Source organism: Patiria miniata, unplaced genomic scaffold, assembly GCF_015706575.1.
Source record: "Patiria miniata isolate m_02_andy unplaced genomic scaffold, ASM1570657v1 HiC_scaffold_2, whole genome shotgun sequence".
Lineage (NCBI taxonomy): Eukaryota > Metazoa > Echinodermata > Asteroidea > Valvatida > Asterinidae > Patiria > Patiria miniata.
In genome coordinates, this window is record NW_024037058.1 from 14,881,303 (window position 1) to 14,902,119 (window position 20,817).

Genomic DNA, 20,817 nt, shown 5'->3' on the forward strand with positions numbered 1-20,817 from the left:
TAAGTGAACGAGTGTACATTTTACTTGGGCCACTCTCACATGTGATGTCACCAATTTCAATACCTATTCAATTACTATTAAAACCCAGATTCAGCATGTCCAGGTGAGAGTGGCCCCAGTAAAAATTACACCCTTTCACTTAATTGATTGTATATCTGGATCTTGGGACCCAAATGGAATGGGGTAAAAAGGAGTGGACTGAGAAACCGTCAGGCTTTAAGGCCCAAAAAAAGGGCTCCGGTTTCTGGTCTGCACAGGCATCACCGTAGCCATGCGTGTCGGCAAAATTAAAAAGTTTTTTATTTCAATATAAGATAATGTCTCAAAAGCGCCAAACTCACTGGTTTGACTGGAATCCTGCTGCTGCAAAATTGTAACGTGTTTTTAGATGGGGTTACGATCGAGTAAAAGCTTTATGTGGCCTCTCTGGGCTCCCATACATTTTGCACTAAATTTAGTCGGGCACCATTTGCAGGCTAGTCATTAGCTGACATTTGAAGGGAAAAAAAGTACAAAAAACAAAAGAAAATAGCCACGTTGCTGCACCACTTTTGAGGCAAGCTCCATACCAGAAACCGAAGACTTTTTTTTTGGCCTAATGCAAATATAATTTCATTGAAGAAAAAAAACATTAAACAGTTTTAATTATTTGTTTTCTGAATGTTGCACTTTTTTGGGCACATTCTGTATATTTTGTTTAACCTTTCAAAATCCAGTAATTGTTTGGATCCCGTGCAGCGCCGGTTAATTTCACAGGGATACACGTAATTAAGACACTGTTGCAATAACTGTAATAAAATTAACATGTAAATAAAATAGCTTCTGCATACAAATAATCTATTATTGTATTATTTTGTTTCCATCACCCTCATATTATGATTCTAGAAAAATTACGTCTTAAATTATTCATAAAGGGTTGATCAATTTCACAATTGTTCATGACAGTAATTTCTTTCTGTCATTCTATTACATATTACAAACACGCACATGAATTCAAAATGTCTGCGCGCAGGATGGCTTCAAAGTATCTCCGAGCGTAAGAATGAGGAGTTAGCACTTTAGTATGATGTAACCGATGAAACCGGTAACCAAATCAAAACGCACTTCATGACCGATTAGATTACAATTAAACTTGAAGTTAAACTGTGAGACACAAATTCCTCTTTTAAAAACTATAATATATATATATATATTTGGGGGCTTTTGAGATAGATGAGTAGTTGCAGCAGCTTTTTGTTTCTTATATAAAACTTGAGCAATATAAGCTAATGTTCTTTCATAGCAGTTTATCAAATAAAATGCACGGTTTTTATATTTAAACCAAATTGCTTTATGAGTAAGGATATGTGGAACCCAACAAATTTATTTTGATGTATCTTGCTGCCTTGCCCAATATTTACGTTTCATCTTTTCAGAACTCTCCCAATAATACAAAAATATAACTTGAATAATTCTAAAGATAATAACATTGTTAAGTATCCTTGACATAAGAATCATTCAACATGTTTCAATCTATCCATGATATTCTTGGGTATGCCCAAATCCTGCAGGCTAGCTATACTCTCCTTGCTTCGGTCGGGTAGTAGAGACAGCACTTTCCTCAGGGCGATATCCGTGAGAGGGGGCAGGGCCAGCCATATTCTGAAGACGTTGTTGGTCCGTTTGCCATCTCCCGGAGAAGTCGTACCGCCAAAGACATACATGCATTTGGTCTTCAAAAGAGAAGAAAGGAAACAATCTTAAAAAAAAAACAATCAATAAAATTGAAGAGTAAAGTCATGTTTGTAAACTGTTTAGCCAGCAAACCTTTCCAAAATGTGTGGAAAGTGCTGTGCACTCTTGAAGTAACCAGAGACACTATGTGACTGTCACCCGTTGAGCTATATTAAATTACTAGAGCGCTGACTTGATGTATGAAGTGATGCCTGCTGGGCACATCCATGTTTGTGTACAAACCTATGGAAACCTCAAAGTTTTTGTACGGCTATTTGCATACCTGCATTTGTATTCTATACAAGTGCACTATCGAAGCCGATACGCCCAAAATCGAAACGCACAATTAGTATATGAGCGTGTCATTTTGCTCTGCTCAAACAACGCAAACACATGCCCATACCAGCTGCAGATGATTTTTGCCCTGACGTTTTTTAACCGCCATGACGCGCTGATGTTGTTTGTGTATGTTGTACTTGTGCGTTGCATTTAGAGTACACTTTCAAAATTCACTCCATCTAATTTCATTATGTTCTACAAACACGCACATGAGTTCAAAATGTCTGCGTCCTGGATGGCTTCAAACTATCTCCACGCACAAGAATGGGGAGTTAGCACTCTAGTAATTTAACATAGCTCTATGCTGTCAGCACAAAATGAGCTTTTAATCAGATTTTTGGGGGAATTGTAGTTTCAAAGAGATTGTTTGGTGGTGGTATTGAGCTCTGCCAACTTTACTGGAGTTTAAACTAGTTTTCGAGAAGATACCATTTAACGGTTGAATTACAGTGAATGCATGGTCAAGGGTCAGGTTGCTAAAAACTATACAGTCTTCAGACTAAAGGTCTGCATAGTGCAGTATTCAATAAGAGTTAGTTTGTGGATTCACAATGTGCAAAGGATGTCTCATTTGTGAGTTGGTTCTTCGTAGAACTGGTTGAAAACTGAATGTGTTGGAGAGTATGCTCTGCCCAGGAGACTGAGGTTCCAACTTGTTATGAGGTTAGCTTGGTCTCCAGTATTACAGCTTTCACACCTCCACGCTTCCTTGCTTCCACTCCCCTACGTAACACCATAACCAGATGGAATCTCCGAGTCTTCCGACGACAAGCAGGGCATACTGTCCTTGATTTGAGTTTTCAACAAGTTCTTCTCAGAACACAAACTCACATAAGAGAACTTCCTTTCGCATAGTGCAATCGCAAACTTACTCTCACATCAAGCCCAGATTACTCACAGATGTTATTGCAGCTGAATGAAAGAACGTTGGTACCGGCATCTGAGTTGGTAACAGACTCCACTGTAAGCTGGGTAGCTCCAGCTTCCAAAGATCTCCAAAGATCACCATGTTGTAGAGCCCTCCACAAATGTAGACTTCTTCAAAGGCAAACATCAATCGATAAAGGACAATATTTACTAAAAAGAACAAAAACAAATACTATCTTAAAGACTCGAGTCAGCATCAGAGTCACGAGTCATACAACTCTGGCAGGAACTTGTAGTTAATTAGCCCCACCCAAGCGAGTTTGTGAATTTTTCTCACGCAGATCTCGGTCAGCGCTGCAGGTGGTCAAAGGAGTACTTACCATTTTTCCATTGCACACAACTATGGTACTGTCTCCTGTTTGGGTGGCCATTCTGGGGACACGGTAGTGTTCTTTCCTTACCCCAGGAGTTAGTTTCCAAGTCGTACACGTGAACCTTAAAAAAAAGGTGAAATTTCTCATATTTTACTTAACTAATCAGATCCACGATGGATATATGTATTTTCCTATTTTGTATTCTCAGGGAAATTCACCATACAGAAAAAGCTGTTGCTGACCACGTCAAAACTGTTCACATTTTGCACTTGGAAGAAACCAGGTGTTTTTCATGTACAGTTGTAGTATTTTTTGGACATGCTCTGAAATGTTTTAGTGAATACAACTTTTTTTTTCAAATATAGTGTTTCCAAAAGTATTTCTGTTTTTGTGGTATTACAACTAAACATAAAGGAGGGATAACCACTTGGTGGCTCTGTATTGAATTATTTTCAATGATGTAACTACAGGAAGCTAATTTTTGTTATTGTAACTGGATATATTTACTTATCTGTAGCTTTGTGGTTTGAGCTGGGTTTTTTCGGATATAGGAATGCCATAAGTTTAAATTAAACTGAACTCAATTTCTCTTCCCTCCCCCCCAAAAAAATGTCAATTTATCTTCTTATGATCATATGTAATCAATTCCTACTTATTTCAATGAAACTTTTTTTACCATTTCTTTCTTATTCATGGTTCTTTTTATAAGGGAAGTTAAGTTCGAGAATCGTGCAACTTACATCGTGCATTTTTACTGTCATGACTAAACTAGGAGCAGAAAAAATAATTGCCCGTAGGAATATAGGAGTTCGTACCTCACTCTGATATATGGACATAGAGTACAGCTCTTTCCAACTGTTGCCAATGATGTACAGTTTATTCTCGTGCCACGCCAGGCCGTGTCTGTACATAACTCTCGAGGGTGCTTCGGCGTCGTTCTGGTCCTCCATGTTGGACAGCAGAGACCAGGTCAGGTTCCTGAGGTCCAAGGAGTGGAGGTCCGCATCGAACAAGAAGTCCTCTTCCGACACTTGCCGGCAGCCTCCAAAGAGAAACAGGCGGTTGTGCTGAAGAGACATTGCCTTTAGGAGCCAAACACACGTCTTTTGTTTTTTCTTTCTTGCTCAGAATTGGATGATTTCCAGAACAGGACGAAAACAGCGAACAAATGAGCACAAGTAAACGTGGTCAACAGCGGTGCACCCAGGATTTGGTTTTTTGGGGGGCTCAAATTGTTTTCAAAAAAAGTTGCCCAAAATGTTTGGCCCGCAGAATTAAATTGGATTTTGTTTTGTTTTGGGGGGGACTATTTTGATGTTGGTGGTGCCACTTACACCCATATTATACTACTCGAAAATAGGCCACATACATATCACCAAGGTAAAATCGTGGGACTAAAAAAACAAATTACAAAAAAAAATTACAAAAAAAAATTGACAACCTCTTGGGGGGGGGGGGGGGGGGACAGGGAGGCTAAAGCCCCCCCCCCCCCCCCGGGTGCACCGCTGGTGGTCAATGGTAACAAAACCTGCATAGGTTATTTAAGGGCTGAGCTGAATATTCAAATATTTAATCATTGACTGAATATCTGAAAAGCGGTCTCGAGAAGTTGGTGAAAAAAGAAACTGTGTGTGTGGTTTGACTGTAAACTTGTCAAATGCCACACTTTTTTAGAACTTCCACGAGGAATATTAGCCTAAATTTCCTCTTTATGACTGAAATCAACCATGCTTAATAAGTGTTTTTAAGTTGGATCTAGTCTACTTTGTACTAACGTGTCCATATTTTCCAGGAGGCTGTTGACCTTCGCATGTCAAGGCCGACCACCTCTTTTCCTTCAAATTGAAGCAGATGACGTCTGCATTGCTGGTTTGTCCCCAAGGGTAGCAGGTGCCGCCGAACAGCAGGAGTGTGTGCCCACTGAGCAGCACTGAAAAAAAACACCAAGAATTAGGAAACGAAAATTTGAGGAGAGTTTTGAAATCCCAGATCCATCTTGAGTTTCAGTTTCCTGTCTGGCTTCAGAATCATGTACAAACCTTTAACCCTCCTGCTGTTTGAGCAATCACAGACAGTCGAAAAAATCAATCCTGTTCCGCTGCCATGCCTTTATACACAATCTAGTCACCAACAGTCATATAATGTTTCTTGTAGGCAGTGAGACAGTCAAATTCCATCAACAGACAAAAGCAAGTACATTACTGGTAGGTACTGCTGGCTTAATTATCAATCTCTTATACACTCAAAGCACAGCTATATCAAGGTACATATGAAACAATCACGGCCAATCAATACTGTGTTATGAAGGCAGGGAGAACTCAAGGGCTACTGATTTGGACAGTTGAGATGGCATTGTTGAATTTGCAAGCCAAAGAGAGAGGGTTAATGTCCAACCCAAATAGAAATATCTTCAGCTTTACCTCATATTCCTGAAGCTGAAATTGGACCTTTACTGAGACGGAACCCCCCCCCCCCCCTCCTCCCCAAGTAAAAATCTTCAATTGGCTCACAATTCCACTTCCTGAAATAAATGAATTGAAAGTTGAAGAGTATATTGCTTAAAATCTTTGGTCTGTGCATGTTGACCACAACTCAGCAACCATCCCACCCCCTTCCAACTTCCCCCCACCCTCCGTTGCAACCATCTTACCCCCTTCCAACTGCCCCCCACCCTCCGTTGCAACCATCTCAGCCCCTTCCAACCGCCCCACCCCACCCTCCGTTGCAACCATCCAAACCCCTTCCAACTACTCCCGAGTCCCAACCCTCCGTTGCAACCATCTCATCCCCTTCCAACTGCCCCCCACCCTCCGTTGCAACCATCTTACCCCCTTCCATTTACCCCATCCCACCCTCAGTTGCAACAATCCAATCCCCCATCTCAGCCCCTTCCAACTGCCCCACCCCACCCTCCGTTGCAACCATCCAAACCCCTTCCAACTACTCCCGAGTCCCAACTCTCCGTTGCAACCATCTCACCCCCTTCCAACTGCCCACCACCCTCCGTTGCAACCATCTCACCCCCTTCCAACTGCCCCACCCCACCCTCCGTTGCAACCATCCAAACCCCTTCCAAACACCGCTCCCTTCTAACTTCCCCACCCCACCCTCCGTTGCAACCAGCTCACCCCCTTCCAACTGCCCACCACCCTCCGTTGCAACCATCTCAGCCCCTTCCAACTGCCCCACCCCACCCTCTGTTGCAACCATCCAAACCCCTTCCAAACACCACTCCCTTCCAACTTCCCCACCCCACCCTCCGTTGCAACCATTCCACCCCCTTCCAACTGCCCCACCCCACCCTGCGTTGCAACCATCCAACCCCATTCCAACCACACCACCCCCTTCCAACTGCCCCCACCCTCCATTGCAACCATCTCACCCCCTTCCAACCGCCCCATCCCCGTTGCAACCGCCCCATCCCCGTCATGGTAACTAACTTACTTGACATTGATGCCGTTTCATGTGGTACATCTCCCGCCATGCTGACCTCATGCCACGTCTCTTTGGCAAGATTAAAGCACCACATCTGCCAAGAAGTAAACAAGCATGAGAATATGAGGCAGCTAGTCCAATAACCAAAATCAATGAACCATACAGCAGTGTGCTACCATATTGAACAATACACCTGTACAACACATGATTAAATCACCATGGGTTGATCACGTGTCATTGAATTATTTGTCCCAACCCATGGCCCGACGACACCAGAACAAAAATATTAAAAGTTCAATACCCTGCTTACACACTAATGGTGAAACGTGCCGCATAAAACATATTATATAACCAACATACAGATCCTTGTCATTTGGCTCGGTAAAATCTGGACTTTTCCAGTTCACTCGGCTTCGCCTCGTGAAATGGAAAAGTCCAGATTTTACCTTGCGATAATATTCCTCCCATTCCACTCTGAGCCACTCAATATTTGTATACCATTCCGCCCAGCTTCACCTCGTGGAATGGATTATACCATCTGTAAACTCATGAAATTAATCTTACCATTGCACTCATAAACATATATTAGTTGCATTTATACAAAAAGATCCTTGTCATTTGATTGGTGGAACTCACATCACGCGACATTTGTTATTGCCCCCATTCCGCCGGGGCTCAAAAAGTCCCATTCGCCCAAGGTGAATGGGATTTACTATTCAACAGTTAGGATCATTCTTGTTCCATGACGCAGTATTTGTATGAAAATGCATGCTGGTGTGCATGTCCAACATTGCACGTAATGCGTATTGTTCCAAAGAGCCAGCGCTATAGAGTTGGTTCAAACATTTTTGTGAAGGGGTGGATTGGAAGAGAGAAATAAATATTTCACCAATTTTGTATTGAAATAAAAGTTCAAATATATAAAATGACAAGGATCTTTATGACAGTCATATAAAAAGAAATATTGAGTGGCTTTAAATTGTGAAATGGGAGGAATATTATCGCTTGGTAAAATCTGGACTTTTCCAGTAGGGCCTACACTCGGCTTAATTCGCCTTGTAAAATGGAAAAGTCCAGATTTTACCTTGCGATAATATTCCTCCCATTCACTCTGAGCCACTCAATATTTGTATTTCATCATGCCTCAATTGTGCAGGAGCTGTAGAATTATATGGTGCTGTGAGGCTATATTTTCAGCTGATTTTTTTATTCCAAGCTGAACTACATTGACCCCAGTGTATGCAGTTTATGTGAGGAAAGCTGAACGAGTGAACGTACCTCTCTGAAAACTTCATGTCTCCTGATAACTATGTGACCTTTTCGCTTCGTTTTCTTGCAATATTCAGGATGGTATCCTCCAAACGCAAATAGGTTGATGCCATCTGTCGCGCAGCAGTGGCCGCTTCTTGGATAAGGCTCTTCACTAACTGTCAGTGTCAAACACAATCACAAATCCGCATTTTTGCAAGTCTTGTTTCAATGTAAAAATAATTAAACTGGTAGTTATGAAGACAGTTATAATTTTTGATAGATATTAATGTTGGGTGTGTTCCGTCAATGTGCGCCATCTGTCGATTGCGTTGCACTATCGGTCGATCAAGACACTACTGGTCGATCCTGCTGCCACTAGTCGAACACCCTTTTTTCCTGGAATCCTAACTCACAAATCTGGAGAATTTGTTATACAATTTTAATAGGTAAGTTCAGTCCGAGATATCCTAAACAATCTTCCCAATTATGAGCAACGCGATCGACCAATCGTGCAGAAGATACCCCTAGAACTATGGGTCGATCTTACATGTGTAAGACCCATAGTTCTAGGAGTACACAGAAGATGCCCCCAACATTTACAAAACCAGGGAATGAATGTAGTATCGTATATCCAGATGCCACTTCTAAAATTGCGGTAATCCTTATCTTTAGGACACCTCTATTTTTATGAGTTCTGTTCAAACTGACAATTGCAGATGACTCTGCAGAACCAAAGTGACTTTGTCTTTTTTCTTCAGATAAACTCATGTTACTCACTCAAGTTGTAATTTTGAAAGCACTTTCAAAGAAAATGTGACTTTTTTACCTTTTTTTTTGCAGTTCACCATCTTGCTTTATGAATATATTTTCTGTTTGTCATCGTCGTCTTTTACACCTGACAAATCAAAGCACTGCCCTCTTTCCACAAAATTAAACCTGCTGATATTCAAGAAGGTGTCATTGCCAGCTGTTCAAAAGAATATCACTTTTGAGTGTCATTTTGTCAGCTGTTTTGGTGAGTCTTTTAACCTTATAGAAACAGGGTCCTAAAGGTAAGGATTACCTAAATTTCTTTGGTTGTGTACAAAGTCTATGAAAAGTGGGGTGCATTTTCTGATGATGATAAGACATGAATCTGGGACTGAGAAACATTTCCAATTTTGTTACATTTTTTGTTCGCAGTTCCCATTTTCTATCGTTACGGTAGACTGCAACTTTTATAAAAACATGAGAAGAAAATATGTAATTAGAAGGAAAAAAAAGTGAATTTGAACGTCATGAAACTCGGACTTTATTTCCCTTTTAAAAAAAATCCTCCAAAGCCTCAGGTTAGAAAAGGAAAAAAGTGCTGAGTGCAAAACTGAGAAACAAACCCGCAACCTCGCGGTGCAAAATCCTACCCTCTATCAACTGAGCTGACGCACTGCTCGCTACAATGTGGGGAAACAAATAATTATATACCTGCGTGCGTATCAAAAAAGTATCGTAGAGGGCGCTAAACAACGGCTGCCGTAACGATAGCCACTTCGTTTTTTGTTAGGATTAGGAAATTAGAAAATGTTCTTGACTCTCCATAGACTTAGTACACAATCGCGGAAGTGGCGTCAGGTTGCAAACATTTTGTTCCCAACATTCTTTCCAAAAAACAGAAACAGTATCCCATACACACCTAGTTCATTTTCAGAGTTAAATCTTGATTTAATGTGAACAAACTTCCCAACTTCAACCCCGATCATGGGCGCTGCCATCTTGGTTTGTTGTGTAATTCTGCGCATGTTCTGCGCAACTTTGGGCCGGCTTTATTTATTGGGGTCAGCTATTGGTCTGAATGCCACAGCCTGATAATTTAAACCAATCAGAGCGTAGTTAACAAAAAGCTTGGTTTCGTAAAAGTTTTCAAAATGGCGGAAAAAAGAAAGTTGTCCAGCGCCAGCGGCGGTGCAAAACGAATAAAAGCTCTCTTTTCCTCGTTTATCCGGAGAGAACCAAAGGGTGAATCAAAAGACGATAGGTAAGCCGACATTTTGAATTTGATTCTGCGTTTTTTAATAAGATTTATTTAACAGAACCGAGTAACAAATTTTATTCAACGATGTGAAATGGGCGTTATATTGCGTATTAGGACGCCCTCTTGTGGCACGACATGCATTTTTTAATAAGTTAAAAAAATGTAATACAAGATATAAGTACAACTACAAGTCCGAAACCATTAATTCAAAGCTTAAATTTAAGGTACTGTTTCTTGCACAGTGCCAGGGCAGTGGGGTCTTGATATTGAAGTTAAGTGACTAGTGGCAGTGCCTTCTTTCCAAAATTGCAAAAAGTTTGATGGAGCATTCACTGTAGCTAAACAAGTTTCCAGCCAGCTGACATCAGCCTCAGGAATAGGAGCATGTCAGCAGGAGTTATCCAAGCTACATATACGGGTGGGTTTTCAAACCCAAATATAACTGGGGATGATGGGGAGAGGAGGGCAAGGAACGAGGGGCCTTGTACTCCGACTGAAGACCATGATTTTAAACAAGAAAATAAGACGATCGACGTTTATCGTATTTATTTTTATTTTATAAATATTATTAAACTTAGCAGCAAGTCTTCAGATTGATTTTGTAGAAATATTTCGGGATTTTTATTTTAGACTTGAGCAAAATGACTCATTGCAGCGGTAAAAACATAGGGACAAAAATGAGTGTGTGTATAAATTACATTACTTAAAAGTGAATCCACATTCCTGGAAAGTGAATTTGCATGAATTTGCTGTTCCATTTTATATGCCCTATTTCAGTCCTGTTGAATCAGGTGAACCTGATGGCAGTGAAGGGCAAATGTCAGGTGATGTCGCCGATGGAGCCCTCCCTGCTACCAAGCCAGATACGCCATCCAGACGATGCTTCAGGCCACTCAACACTCAGGATTTCTTTGCAAGAGTGGAGACCTTCACAGTATCCTTACACAGTTGTAAGACAACATTGGATGGGTATGGGGTAGGGTAACAAGCTCACACCCCACACCCTCCTTAGCCCTCATCCCCTCCCTCCAACTGGCAAAGTGGTCTCTTAGCTCGATGAACAGGGGTAATAATTTTGAAGCACGTTGATGAGACCGTTGGTAAAAAGTGCTACATAAGCACCGCATTATCATCATAATGATCAAGTGCCAAATATGTACAGAGCTAACTATTAGTATGTCATATGGTAATAATAATAATAATATCGGAGTCTTATATAGCGCACGTATCTACCAACAATTAGGTACTCAAGGCGCTGGAAATTATGTCTATTATTAAAGAAAGGTAAATAAAGTTTATGAGAAATATGAGACCCATTATGTAGTACCTTATAATGGTTTACAAGGTACTGCGGCGCATATTGCAGCCACTGCCAGAAACACCGGGGCAGACCCCTTCTCTTAGCGATAAGTGTTACTGGGTTCTTTAACGTGCATTACACAACACACGGGACCTACGGCTTTACGTCCCATCCGAAGGACGGAGCAATAATGGTAAAGTGCCTTGCTCAAGAGCACAAGCACCATGTTCCCACGGTCAGGATTCGAACCCATGTACCACGGCACACGAGTCGAACACCGTAACCATTGGACCACAGCACCCCACAATAATTTGAGGGCTAAATAAAATTTTACACAAAATCCATCATTTGATTTATGGTCTGCATAGAAAAAGACCCCCAGTCTTTTAAAGAATTAAGTCTCATGTGGTAGATGAGACTTTTTCATGTGGTGCATCCTGTGGCTGTGTCTGTTTGCTTGACACAGTTATGGTTTTGACTTAAGGTGATTGATAAGCCAGCTGTGGCTTCTTCTTGCCTGTTTTTGTCTGTTGACTGAATAGCACTAGTCATAGTGCTTTATTGTAACATGATCTGACTGTTGGTGACTGACCTGTGCAAAAGGCATGGCAAGGAAGAGGATGGAATCTTTGACTGTCTATGACTGTTCAAACAGTAGAGGGGTTAATGTGGAAGTGTTCACCATGTGAACAATGGCACCTCAGGTAAATTACATAGCAAAATCACTTGATTGGAAAAGGGGTCTCTCGTCATATATCTCCTTTATGGCCCTGTCTTGATTTTTATTTCTTAACTCACATATCATGCCTTTGGTTGGTTTGCCAAGCCCTCAGATCTCTCCCCCTTGCACTGTGCACGTTACGGCTGGGAGAACATCGACACAGATTGCTTGAAATGTGTCAGCTGTAGAGAGATAGTGTGCGGCGGACTTCCCGTACGGTGGGAGACAGAGTCATGTAAGGAATGTGGACAACATTGGTAGCTTTGGTGTTACACTTACAGCATCTCATTAGCCTGGGCCAAGTTCGGGCAAGGACCATTAGTCGACTAGTGGTTGATTTGTGACGTACCTTACGCCTGCGCACTGATAGCAAAGTGCGAACGTCTCCAGTCAACGCTGGTCAAAATGTCATCGCAAAACTTCTGGATCCTGGCTCTCTGCTAGCGTTATGAATGCGCGCGGCTATTGGTTACCAGTGAAGCAACCAACCCCAGTAGGCTGGTTCCAAATAGTCGACTAGCGTAGTCAACCACCTTAGACTAGACAGAGTTTGGGCAAATGTTAGTTAACCATTGGTCAACTATAGTCCTTGCCTGAACTTGGCCCTGTATTAACTTTACCTTCAAGTTTTCACAATTCTCAGAACTAATAGTAGCCTGTAGTCTGGTACCCTGAATTATCAGGTCAGGGAACCAGCTTGCACCCGTTCACAGTTATGTAACTGATTGCAAACAAAATGTGGACTAACTAAATTTGGTAAATTGGGGGCAGTATTTGAAAAAAGTCAGTTCACTTCCAACAATGGTCGGTTGACTATTGTCGGAAATTGATACAAAAATCCACACTTTCTTGAAAATGGCAGCACACCAGGTGCCATGATTTCACAGGATGCTTGAGACTATAATTCACTTACAGTAAAGTAAGGTATTTCATAATAATTTGGTAGTTTTGTTTTTTGATATTTGCAAATGTTGCATATTACCTTTAATCTGTTTATGCTGAGCATTGAGCAACTATCTGCTGTGCTTTGGGCCTGTCTCAATGCATATCCAGGACGAGTTCCGGATAAGTTGCAGACATTGTATCGGGTATAAGTTGCAGGATTCTGAACAACTTCCCCCCACAATCTTCTCGCAATGAAGTTATCCGTATTGGTGAGTCAAGCAGTTGCTCATGAAAATTTTCCCCGGAACACGTCCGGGACAAATGCAGAGCTTCTTCCGGACAAAGTGAACGATTCTACCCGCAACTTGTTCAGAACCTGTCCCGGATGTGAAATGAGCCCTTAGCAAAACACTTTATGTAGCAGCTGCACAAAATTGGTCGCTGATGTGCACAATAAGTACTAAAGTACAAATTAAACAAGTGTAGTACCTAGAAAAAAATCACCTTAGCTTTTTTGTTTGATGCTATTGCAAATGTTGATGTTTCAATGCAGTTACATTACATACATTTTGATTTTTGTTTTTAATTTTAGACAGTCAAGCCTATAATAAATTGAAGGATTCGTTGAAGAGTGCCCACAGTAAGATATGTCCCTGGCCTGACAGCCCATCGCCAGGTTAGTTGGTGATTATCTTTTGATGACTTCGATCAAAGTTTTGCTATAATTTCCAATATCAGCATCATTTTTTATATGTATTTCAATTAATCCCTTTAGGTCCGGTTTGTATGGTATGGTATGGTATAGTTTTTTATTTCATCTTTGCATTTTACACTTCCATAATTTGTATTGATTTAATTGTTCAACTTTATAAGATTAATTTTAAATTTCACTAATTGTATTTACTGTTTTAGCTTTAGTTCTTATCGTTTACTCTTTGTTTCTTATGTAAAGCGCCTGAGAGCATTTTAATGGATTTGGCGCAATATAAATGCACTTTATTATTAATAATTTTTATATTTATTTTGGCAGAATCGTTTCTTCACATTCCATTGGGTGATGTGAAATCCGCCATCGAGAGCTATTACTCCAGGGTAGACACTTTGCACTCGTTAGGCGTCAACTTACCCAGCATTGACTGCAGTCCTGTCAAACAAGAGGTAGAATGCAAATTCCGTCAAAGTCATTAATGCTTTCGTCAAATCACTTTTCAAATCAGGATTCAAATCTGACTTGAGTCACTGTCTTTAGTCCAAGACTCAGAAAGTGACATTCTACTCAAGTTCAGCAAGGCCCATTCTAAATGCCGTGCTACTGCTGTGCCGAACTCAATTGAAGTGAGCTCAGCAATAGCTCGTCTGTAGCAGGATAGTTGCTCTAAATGCAAAACTTAACATTCAAACCCTAATGCATCTGGAGTAACTGGTCAGGTTCAAGCAGTTCAAGTAGTTCAATGAACTTTCAGCACGATCAAAATATTCACGCTCAGTTCACTCCCTGTGATGCGTATGCGAGAGAGGTGATTGTGAGCATGCGCATTCCTAAAATGTTTGCCCCACCTTCAAATTGAATTGAGTTGAACACGGCAATGGCACGGCATTCAGAACAGTGCCCTGCCACTGCCATTCAAAATGGCGATAGTGCGACAACCTTGTCGCCCTAAAGAGCGTTGCCGTGCCAAACTCAAATCACCGAGCCAAATGGTTCTAAATGCCGTGCTATCATTGTGCCGAAGTCAAAACTGTCAAATTAATTGAGTTTGGCACGGCAATAGCGCGGCGTCTAGATTAGGCCTAATGTGACTTGAACTTCACACCAAGGATGAACGTTTTAATGAAATCTAATTTCATCAGAAACTTTTTTGGGGAATTGTGGACATTTTTAACTAAGTTCTTCCAGTTTTGTTTACCATGGGAAACTTAAGAAGGGACATGCAGTGTTGTAGTAAATGCAGACAAAAATGTGAAAACTTGAAAAGTCACACATTTTTCCACATTTTCTTAGCCAAAAAAACCCTGACAAACACTTGTTACAAATTGTATTCAGCACATATAATATTACTGTATGTGTGCTGACTAAAACTATAACAAGTGCTTGTTTGTTGGTGCATTTTTTGTGGTTTGTTTTTTAATGCTTATTTGGTCAATTTTGGTTTCTTTTGACTTACTTGAAATTGTTTAATCCTTATTTGGGCTCTTTTGACTTCTGTTTGTTTGTTTTAAGGAGCAATTTGTTATTAGTGATGTGGAGGCGGCACTTTTGAAGTCGATTTCGGAGAGGGGCGATTCAGCGGTCATTGTTAGTGAGGAGGAGAGACCAGTGTGGCTGGCTGGCTGTCTGCTTGCAGTGTTTGGCTGGCAGAAAAGGTATGTGACTAGCAATCGTTAACCTCGATCTTTCACGTTCATATTCACAGTTTATGCCCCACCCTAGAACCTACTGTGTTCCTGGACTATTCTCCTTTAATTCTTTTTATCAAAAAGCAATAATTTTTTTTTCACTTGAAATTTGTTAATGAAATTATTGCCCGTCAAAAGGAATCCTTAAGTACAGAAAATACAAGAATTCTTATATTTTGCTTCACCCATAAAATAAGCTCAACATTTGACATTGCTGTTTAACCCTTTGTATATGCATTTTTTCAGTGTGTGTTTCAGTTGCATACTTACTTTCTAAGCCAATTATTTTGTATATTAATCCAACGACGCATCATATGCCATGGACTAAAAATACAAATTTGGAAAGGCCGATTAACTCCTTTTTGCATTTTTATTAGCATTGCTCGGCATGAGTTACTATACTTTGCGCTTGTGTGATTCCTTGCTTGTAATCTCCAATTACAACAGACTTAATTGACAGTAAGATGGAATTATGACAATGCATTATAAACACCGAGCCAACGTTACTGGCTCCTCATCTCCTGCAAGCACCATTCCGAGCGGATATATTGGATGGCCATGTGAACATTTTTTAAATGTACCCTAGTAACCTGTTTTTTAAGTATCCCTTTTTTTTCAACAGCTCAACTGAATGGTATGTGATTCCTTTTTTTTACTGCAGTCATTCAGAGCAAACCAATTGCCCTGTGTTGGTGTGCCAGTACTGCCGACGACATGCAGGCCTTTGGAATTTTGTTTCCTTGAAGGAGGCCGAGACCAGACCGGCAGTGGTTGGTGAAGCAAGTGGTGCGGAAACAGATGAGGAACCATCAGCCAAGAGAATCAAGGCAAGTTGATCTCCTTTTGTAGCCATGAGAATATAGAAAAAGCATTTAATGAAAGCATTTATGTGTCATACAAAATGTTAACTGAGAATTTAAGATATTCTTTCAGTTATTGTAGAACTGATTTGCAATTAACAGATAGTTATAGGTTTTGGCTTGTAATGAGCACCCCATGACCAAATACATTGACTTAGTGGCAGATCACAAACGTAGGGTTGAAAGCTTGCAAGAATGTTGTTCTGAAGGCCCTACAAGGTCTAGGTTCAAATCTCATCCAATCAGTTGTTTCGTTCTACCAACTATTGGCTCAAATAAATTGATATTTTTGGGGATGTTGAGTATCCCTTCTGGTAAAGCTATTAAATGTACAAGAGCTGTCTGAGAAGTGGAATGAACTTAAAATGAAACAGGATATGTTTGTCAGTATCGAAGAATTTCATAAAGCCCCAAACAACTTCAAGTTATACAGAAAATAGTGTTTTGCAATAGCAAATTTCTTTTCAACGACTGGATAAGTAAGTGCACGTAGTTGAAATATCTCTTCCGTCATTTAACCCATAAGTCTCTGTACCAAACCGCCCTGCCTATTACTCCCTTTGTCACCAGGGCCCAATTTCATAGCACTGCTTAACAGTAAGCAGAAAAGTTGTGCTTACTGTAGCAGAAAATCATGCTGCTGCTTAAGTACTATTTCATGCTAACGGTTGCGCGCACATAGAGATTTCTATTGTTACGTCACTGATTTAAGCAAAGTTTTCTTCTGGGGTTAAGCGTGCTTTTGCTGTGCTTACTGCTTAACGGTCCCTATGAAATAGATGGAGGCTCGGTCAGCACAAAGTCGGCTGTTAAATAGCGCTATGAAATTGGGCCCTGAAACTGCTTGAGTACTCTATGGTTATATGGATTCACCAGTGAATACATACAATGTAATACAATGTTGTACAGGTGCTAATAGGTTAATGTCCATGTTACAATCCTCAACTGTTTGAAGTTTATTGCAATTGGCGTTTCCACAGGATATCGAGAAGTCAGCTTTCAACCCTGCGACGGAGCACCGGGCGTGGTGCCCCTGGATCCAGTCCTCGACCTTCCAGTCAATCAAACTGCAGAGAATCTCAAACGAGCAGAGCGAGTCCAACGATGAGCCCTCAGCTGAGCTGAGCTGGCAGCAGTTGCTGGTCATTCTGTTGAAGAAGACCAACCCAGACTCCTATGGAGCGTTGGCACCGGTCATCAACAAGGACACAGTGAGTTCCAAGTTGTTATATTGGGTTTTGTCCTTCACGAACGTAATTCTGTAAGCACCTGCATGCTTCAATGCTGTTCAAGAGTTTGCAAGAAAAAAATTCTTAAGTTTACTCTGGTGGGATTCGAACAGATAATGCATACGCTTACGAGGACACGGGTCTTACCACTGAGCTTGGTTGGCTTGTTCGGATCTGACATAACAGTGGGTATCACAATCAGTATCATGTGTGATGGAACACAATAGTGTGTGCCAGGGCTAAGCACCCTAGATCATCTATAACATAATTTAACACCAGGGCCCAATTTCATGGCGCTGCCAACCACAGAATTCCACAATTACGATCACCATTATTTTTTAATTCTGCACTAACCCAGTAGGAAACAAAATCCTTAGTTACGGGATTTACATATTAGCCAAGATTCTTTGCTAACCTGTGAAATTACACTTACCGTAAGCACAGAATTTTCTTCTACAGTAAGCAGGGATTTTTCGCTAACGGTAAGCAGAGCTATGAAATTGGGCTCTTGGCCCAATGTCCTGTAGCTGTTGAGCGAAAATTACAACTTAGTTACTATTTGTGCTACGCAAAATAACAAAAAACAAAAATCAAAAAACAGATAAGAAGCAGTCCCATGCAGTCGCAAATGCTTTGAAGTCCAATTTTGCCGTGATGGGGTAAAAAGACATCCCTGCCATTGACTCGAAACGCAAGTACCCCCTCAACGGTTACAAAGCGAGTGTTGAGAAGGACCACTTGGAGGAACTCTTGAACGCGCATTGACGACGGTGTCTGGTGTTTACCCAAGGATATCTAATGGGGCACATGCAAAACAAAATAAGTCATGCGTACTTTGCATCATACGTTTGCAAACCGGTGCCTTTCTCCTAGCAGACCTCTCTTGAGTGGTGACTAAGTTATATTTATTTAATTCTCATTTTAACCAAGTAGCACATTCAGTGGTCTCCCATGGGGTCTCCCATGGGGCCCAGTTAAAGAGAAGACAATGTGAAGAAATAACAGTTTTAGATGTGGAAGGAAAACCCCAGAAGAACATTCTGAGGAAAACCCAGGGAATCAGGCAGAGACTGAAAACCCAATCCACATAATGGTCCAGGCAGGAATCGAACCCGGGTCTCAGCGATGGAAGGCGAGGAAAATACTGCTCCCCAGCCCAACTCCTCTGCCATCTACTGTTCATCATTCATGGAGTCCACGTTGCTTGGTTTCCATAAAATCTAGCCTTGCTTTTTTAATGAAATTTTGGGTATTCATTTATCAAACTTGTTTATACCCTGGTGTGTAAAGTACAGTGTGAACAAAAAACCTCCTCTCTCTCATTCTTTCCAGACACCACCCAGTCAGACCTGGAAAGCTGTAAGAAGAATCCTGAACATCTGGCAGAGCAAGGAGACAGCTGCTCCTCCTAAGGAGACCACAGACCCTCCCCAAGATACCAGCTAGTCCTGAAGAGATTCTCCAATCCTGGAGACATTTTATTTTTATTAATCATTTGTGACCCAACCCAACAAGATGGGTCAAATATCGCCAGAGCTACTTTTGTATTATTGGCTGTTGAACAGAATCATTACAACCCTTTCACCCACACTATCCGCTCCGTTCGCAAGTACCCCCTCACCGGCAAAGAAAGTACAGTTGGGGGTGACCGACTGACGCCATCTTGCCTGACTGCAATTTTGCCGCGACGCGCGGCCGTACCGTTGCATGTACATTTTTGTACATAGTACAAATCCCCTGGTTTACGTGCGTCACACACAAGGAACGGTGCGCGTCAACCAGCTAAATGTCCCGCCCATGGGACGTCATTGCTAGGTAAAAGGGCGCCCTCTTTCATTGGCGCACGGAGCCCATAGAGTACCGAAGTGAATACATCACGCGCACAAAATGTGTGTAAAAGGCATTAAGCGCGTGACTCAGCCCATGAACCAACACGCGCGCATACTCCATTCGTTTACACTACACTTTCTGGTTCTAAATGACGTCACACTTCGGTACTCTATATTTGGGCATAATAAAATGTCACACTGACGAGCAATTTATGTATCCTACTGCAATTGAAAACTAATAAAAGAAAAATTGTCCATTAGTAGACTCATTTTGTGGGATCTGGTCATGTTTTAGTTATTTTAAAAATTTTGCTTTGATATCCGTGAGGCGTTCTGGCAAAATGAGATGAAAGTGGGCACAGGCTATAGTGGAGAAAAAAAAAAATTTAAAATTATTTTACGATTTTTAGAATTATCAATATTTTTGTAATTTTTGGTATGTCTACAACCAATATTTTAAAGTAATAGTATAAAAACTGTGGAATAAAAGTGTTTTTTAAGAAAAAAACCCAATTGGTATCTTTCATTTCCAAGACTTACAAAACAGTTGAAAATTTACAGGTCTTTTTCTCAGTATTTTACTTTTTTGACATGTCGACAAATGCGATATTTTAAACAGCCAAAAGTTGTCAACGGAATGTGACATGTCTAATTGAAGTGCAATTGTAAGGGGAATTTTCTTCTCTTTCCTAGTACAATGTACCTGCTAACTATCATTTCTAGTTCTGTCATGAGTTCTGTCTCATTTTGCTAGAACGCCTCACATTTTCTCATTTTTGTCTTGAAAGTCTGAATTTCCTGAAATGTTAATGGCGCTGGAGCTGTAACCTTGTGAAAATTTGTGAAACTGGGAATTGACTGAAAGCCCAATCCATGCGATGCCTCGAGTGGGATTCGAACTGGGGCCCGATAAATCATACTAACCTGTAAATTTAACTTTACAAAAGGTCACTGCACAGCAGGGAAATTTTGTTTCTCTTGTTTGCTTTTATTTTTTTTATTTTTTTTATTTATTTTTTAATTTATTTATTAATTGTTTTGGGACTGATTCATTAAGCACTACGCACACGGAAACATCTGCACCTCTCCAGATCCAACACCACACTGCATGTTTCAACCCCACTCATCGTACATGCGTGCGTGCCTGTCAGACGTTTGTGCAGACAGGTCGGACATTAATCAAGGCTGTGGTTTGTCAACTTGGAAGGAGGGGGAGGGGGGGCGCTTTGTGAATCGGCTTATTATGAGTCGGAGAGTCACAGCGCAACTTCACAGACATTGAAGAAATCGTAAACTGGAAAACAAGATGAAAACAGTCAGTGTTTTCACTTGAATAATGCCGGTATTTTTCTGGATGTCTCACCGAGTGATTTATCAAAATAAAAGAACTGAGTAATAATTGAAGAAATGGATCACTCTGTTTTTGTTTTTTTTCTGGAAGGGGGGGGGGGTCAGGGGTGAAGTGACTATTGGATTAACAACAGTAGATCTACAGCCTTTATTACAATCAAGTTTCTATGGAGACACATGTAGACCTAGCAAGTATGCTGTCAAACATAACAGAAGGTCACATAACAGACCAGCCTAGATATGAAAATGGGAACAGTAG

General features: G+C 40.9%; 2 protein-coding genes across 3 annotated transcripts; one reads left to right on the plus strand and one right to left on the minus strand.

Moving 5' to 3' along the window:
• Positions 1 to 430: 430 nt before the first annotated feature.
• On the minus strand, positions 431 to 9,837 carry LOC119726631 (kelch domain-containing protein 10-like). Of its 2 annotated transcripts, none has more exons than XM_038198387.1 (8): positions 9,649 to 9,837; positions 8,007 to 8,155; positions 6,738 to 6,822; positions 5,069 to 5,223; positions 4,109 to 4,375; positions 3,300 to 3,414; positions 2,951 to 3,090; positions 431 to 1,712 (listed from the first exon to the last, which is right to left on the minus strand). In XM_038198387.1, the coding sequence occupies exons 1-8, from the start codon at positions 9,752 to 9,754 to the stop codon at positions 1,494 to 1,496; spliced, it is 1,236 nt and encodes a 411-aa protein (XP_038054315.1). In that variant the 5' UTR covers positions 9,755 to 9,837; the 3' UTR covers positions 431 to 1,493. The 2 variants fall into 2 exon arrangements, with proteins under 2 accessions (XP_038054315.1, XP_038054314.1); XM_038198386.1 differs by having other exon boundaries at positions 2,951 to 3,129.
• Positions 9,830 to 19,088, plus strand: LOC119726632 (nuclear-interacting partner of ALK-like; the record flags this gene model as incomplete). Its single annotated transcript, XM_038198388.1, has 9 exons — positions 9,830 to 9,990; positions 10,765 to 10,921; positions 12,093 to 12,243; positions 13,486 to 13,569; positions 13,924 to 14,051; positions 15,115 to 15,257; positions 15,952 to 16,117; positions 17,131 to 17,361; positions 18,712 to 19,088. Coding segments are annotated over 9 exons (1,335 nt in total), but the record flags the coding sequence as incomplete, so codon positions are not given.
• Between the last annotated feature and the right edge of the window lie 1,729 nt (positions 19,089 to 20,817).

What these genes read in the sequence shown, in the direction of transcription:
- LOC119726631 (XM_038198386.1), bottom strand. Translation starts at nt 9,754, where the DNA reads ATGCGCAGAATTACACAACAAACCAAGATGGCAGCGCCCATGATCGGG. An exon ending in CTCCTGGAAAATATGGACAC is followed by an intron (nt 4,376 to 5,068) that starts GTTAGTACAAAG and finishes TGGCTCCTAAAG; the next exon opens with GCAATGTCTCTTCAGCACAA. An exon ending in TTGTGTGCAATGGAAAAATG is followed by an intron (nt 3,130 to 3,299) that starts GTAAGTACTCCT and finishes TGTTCTTTTTAG; the next exon opens with TAAATATTGTCCTTTATCGA.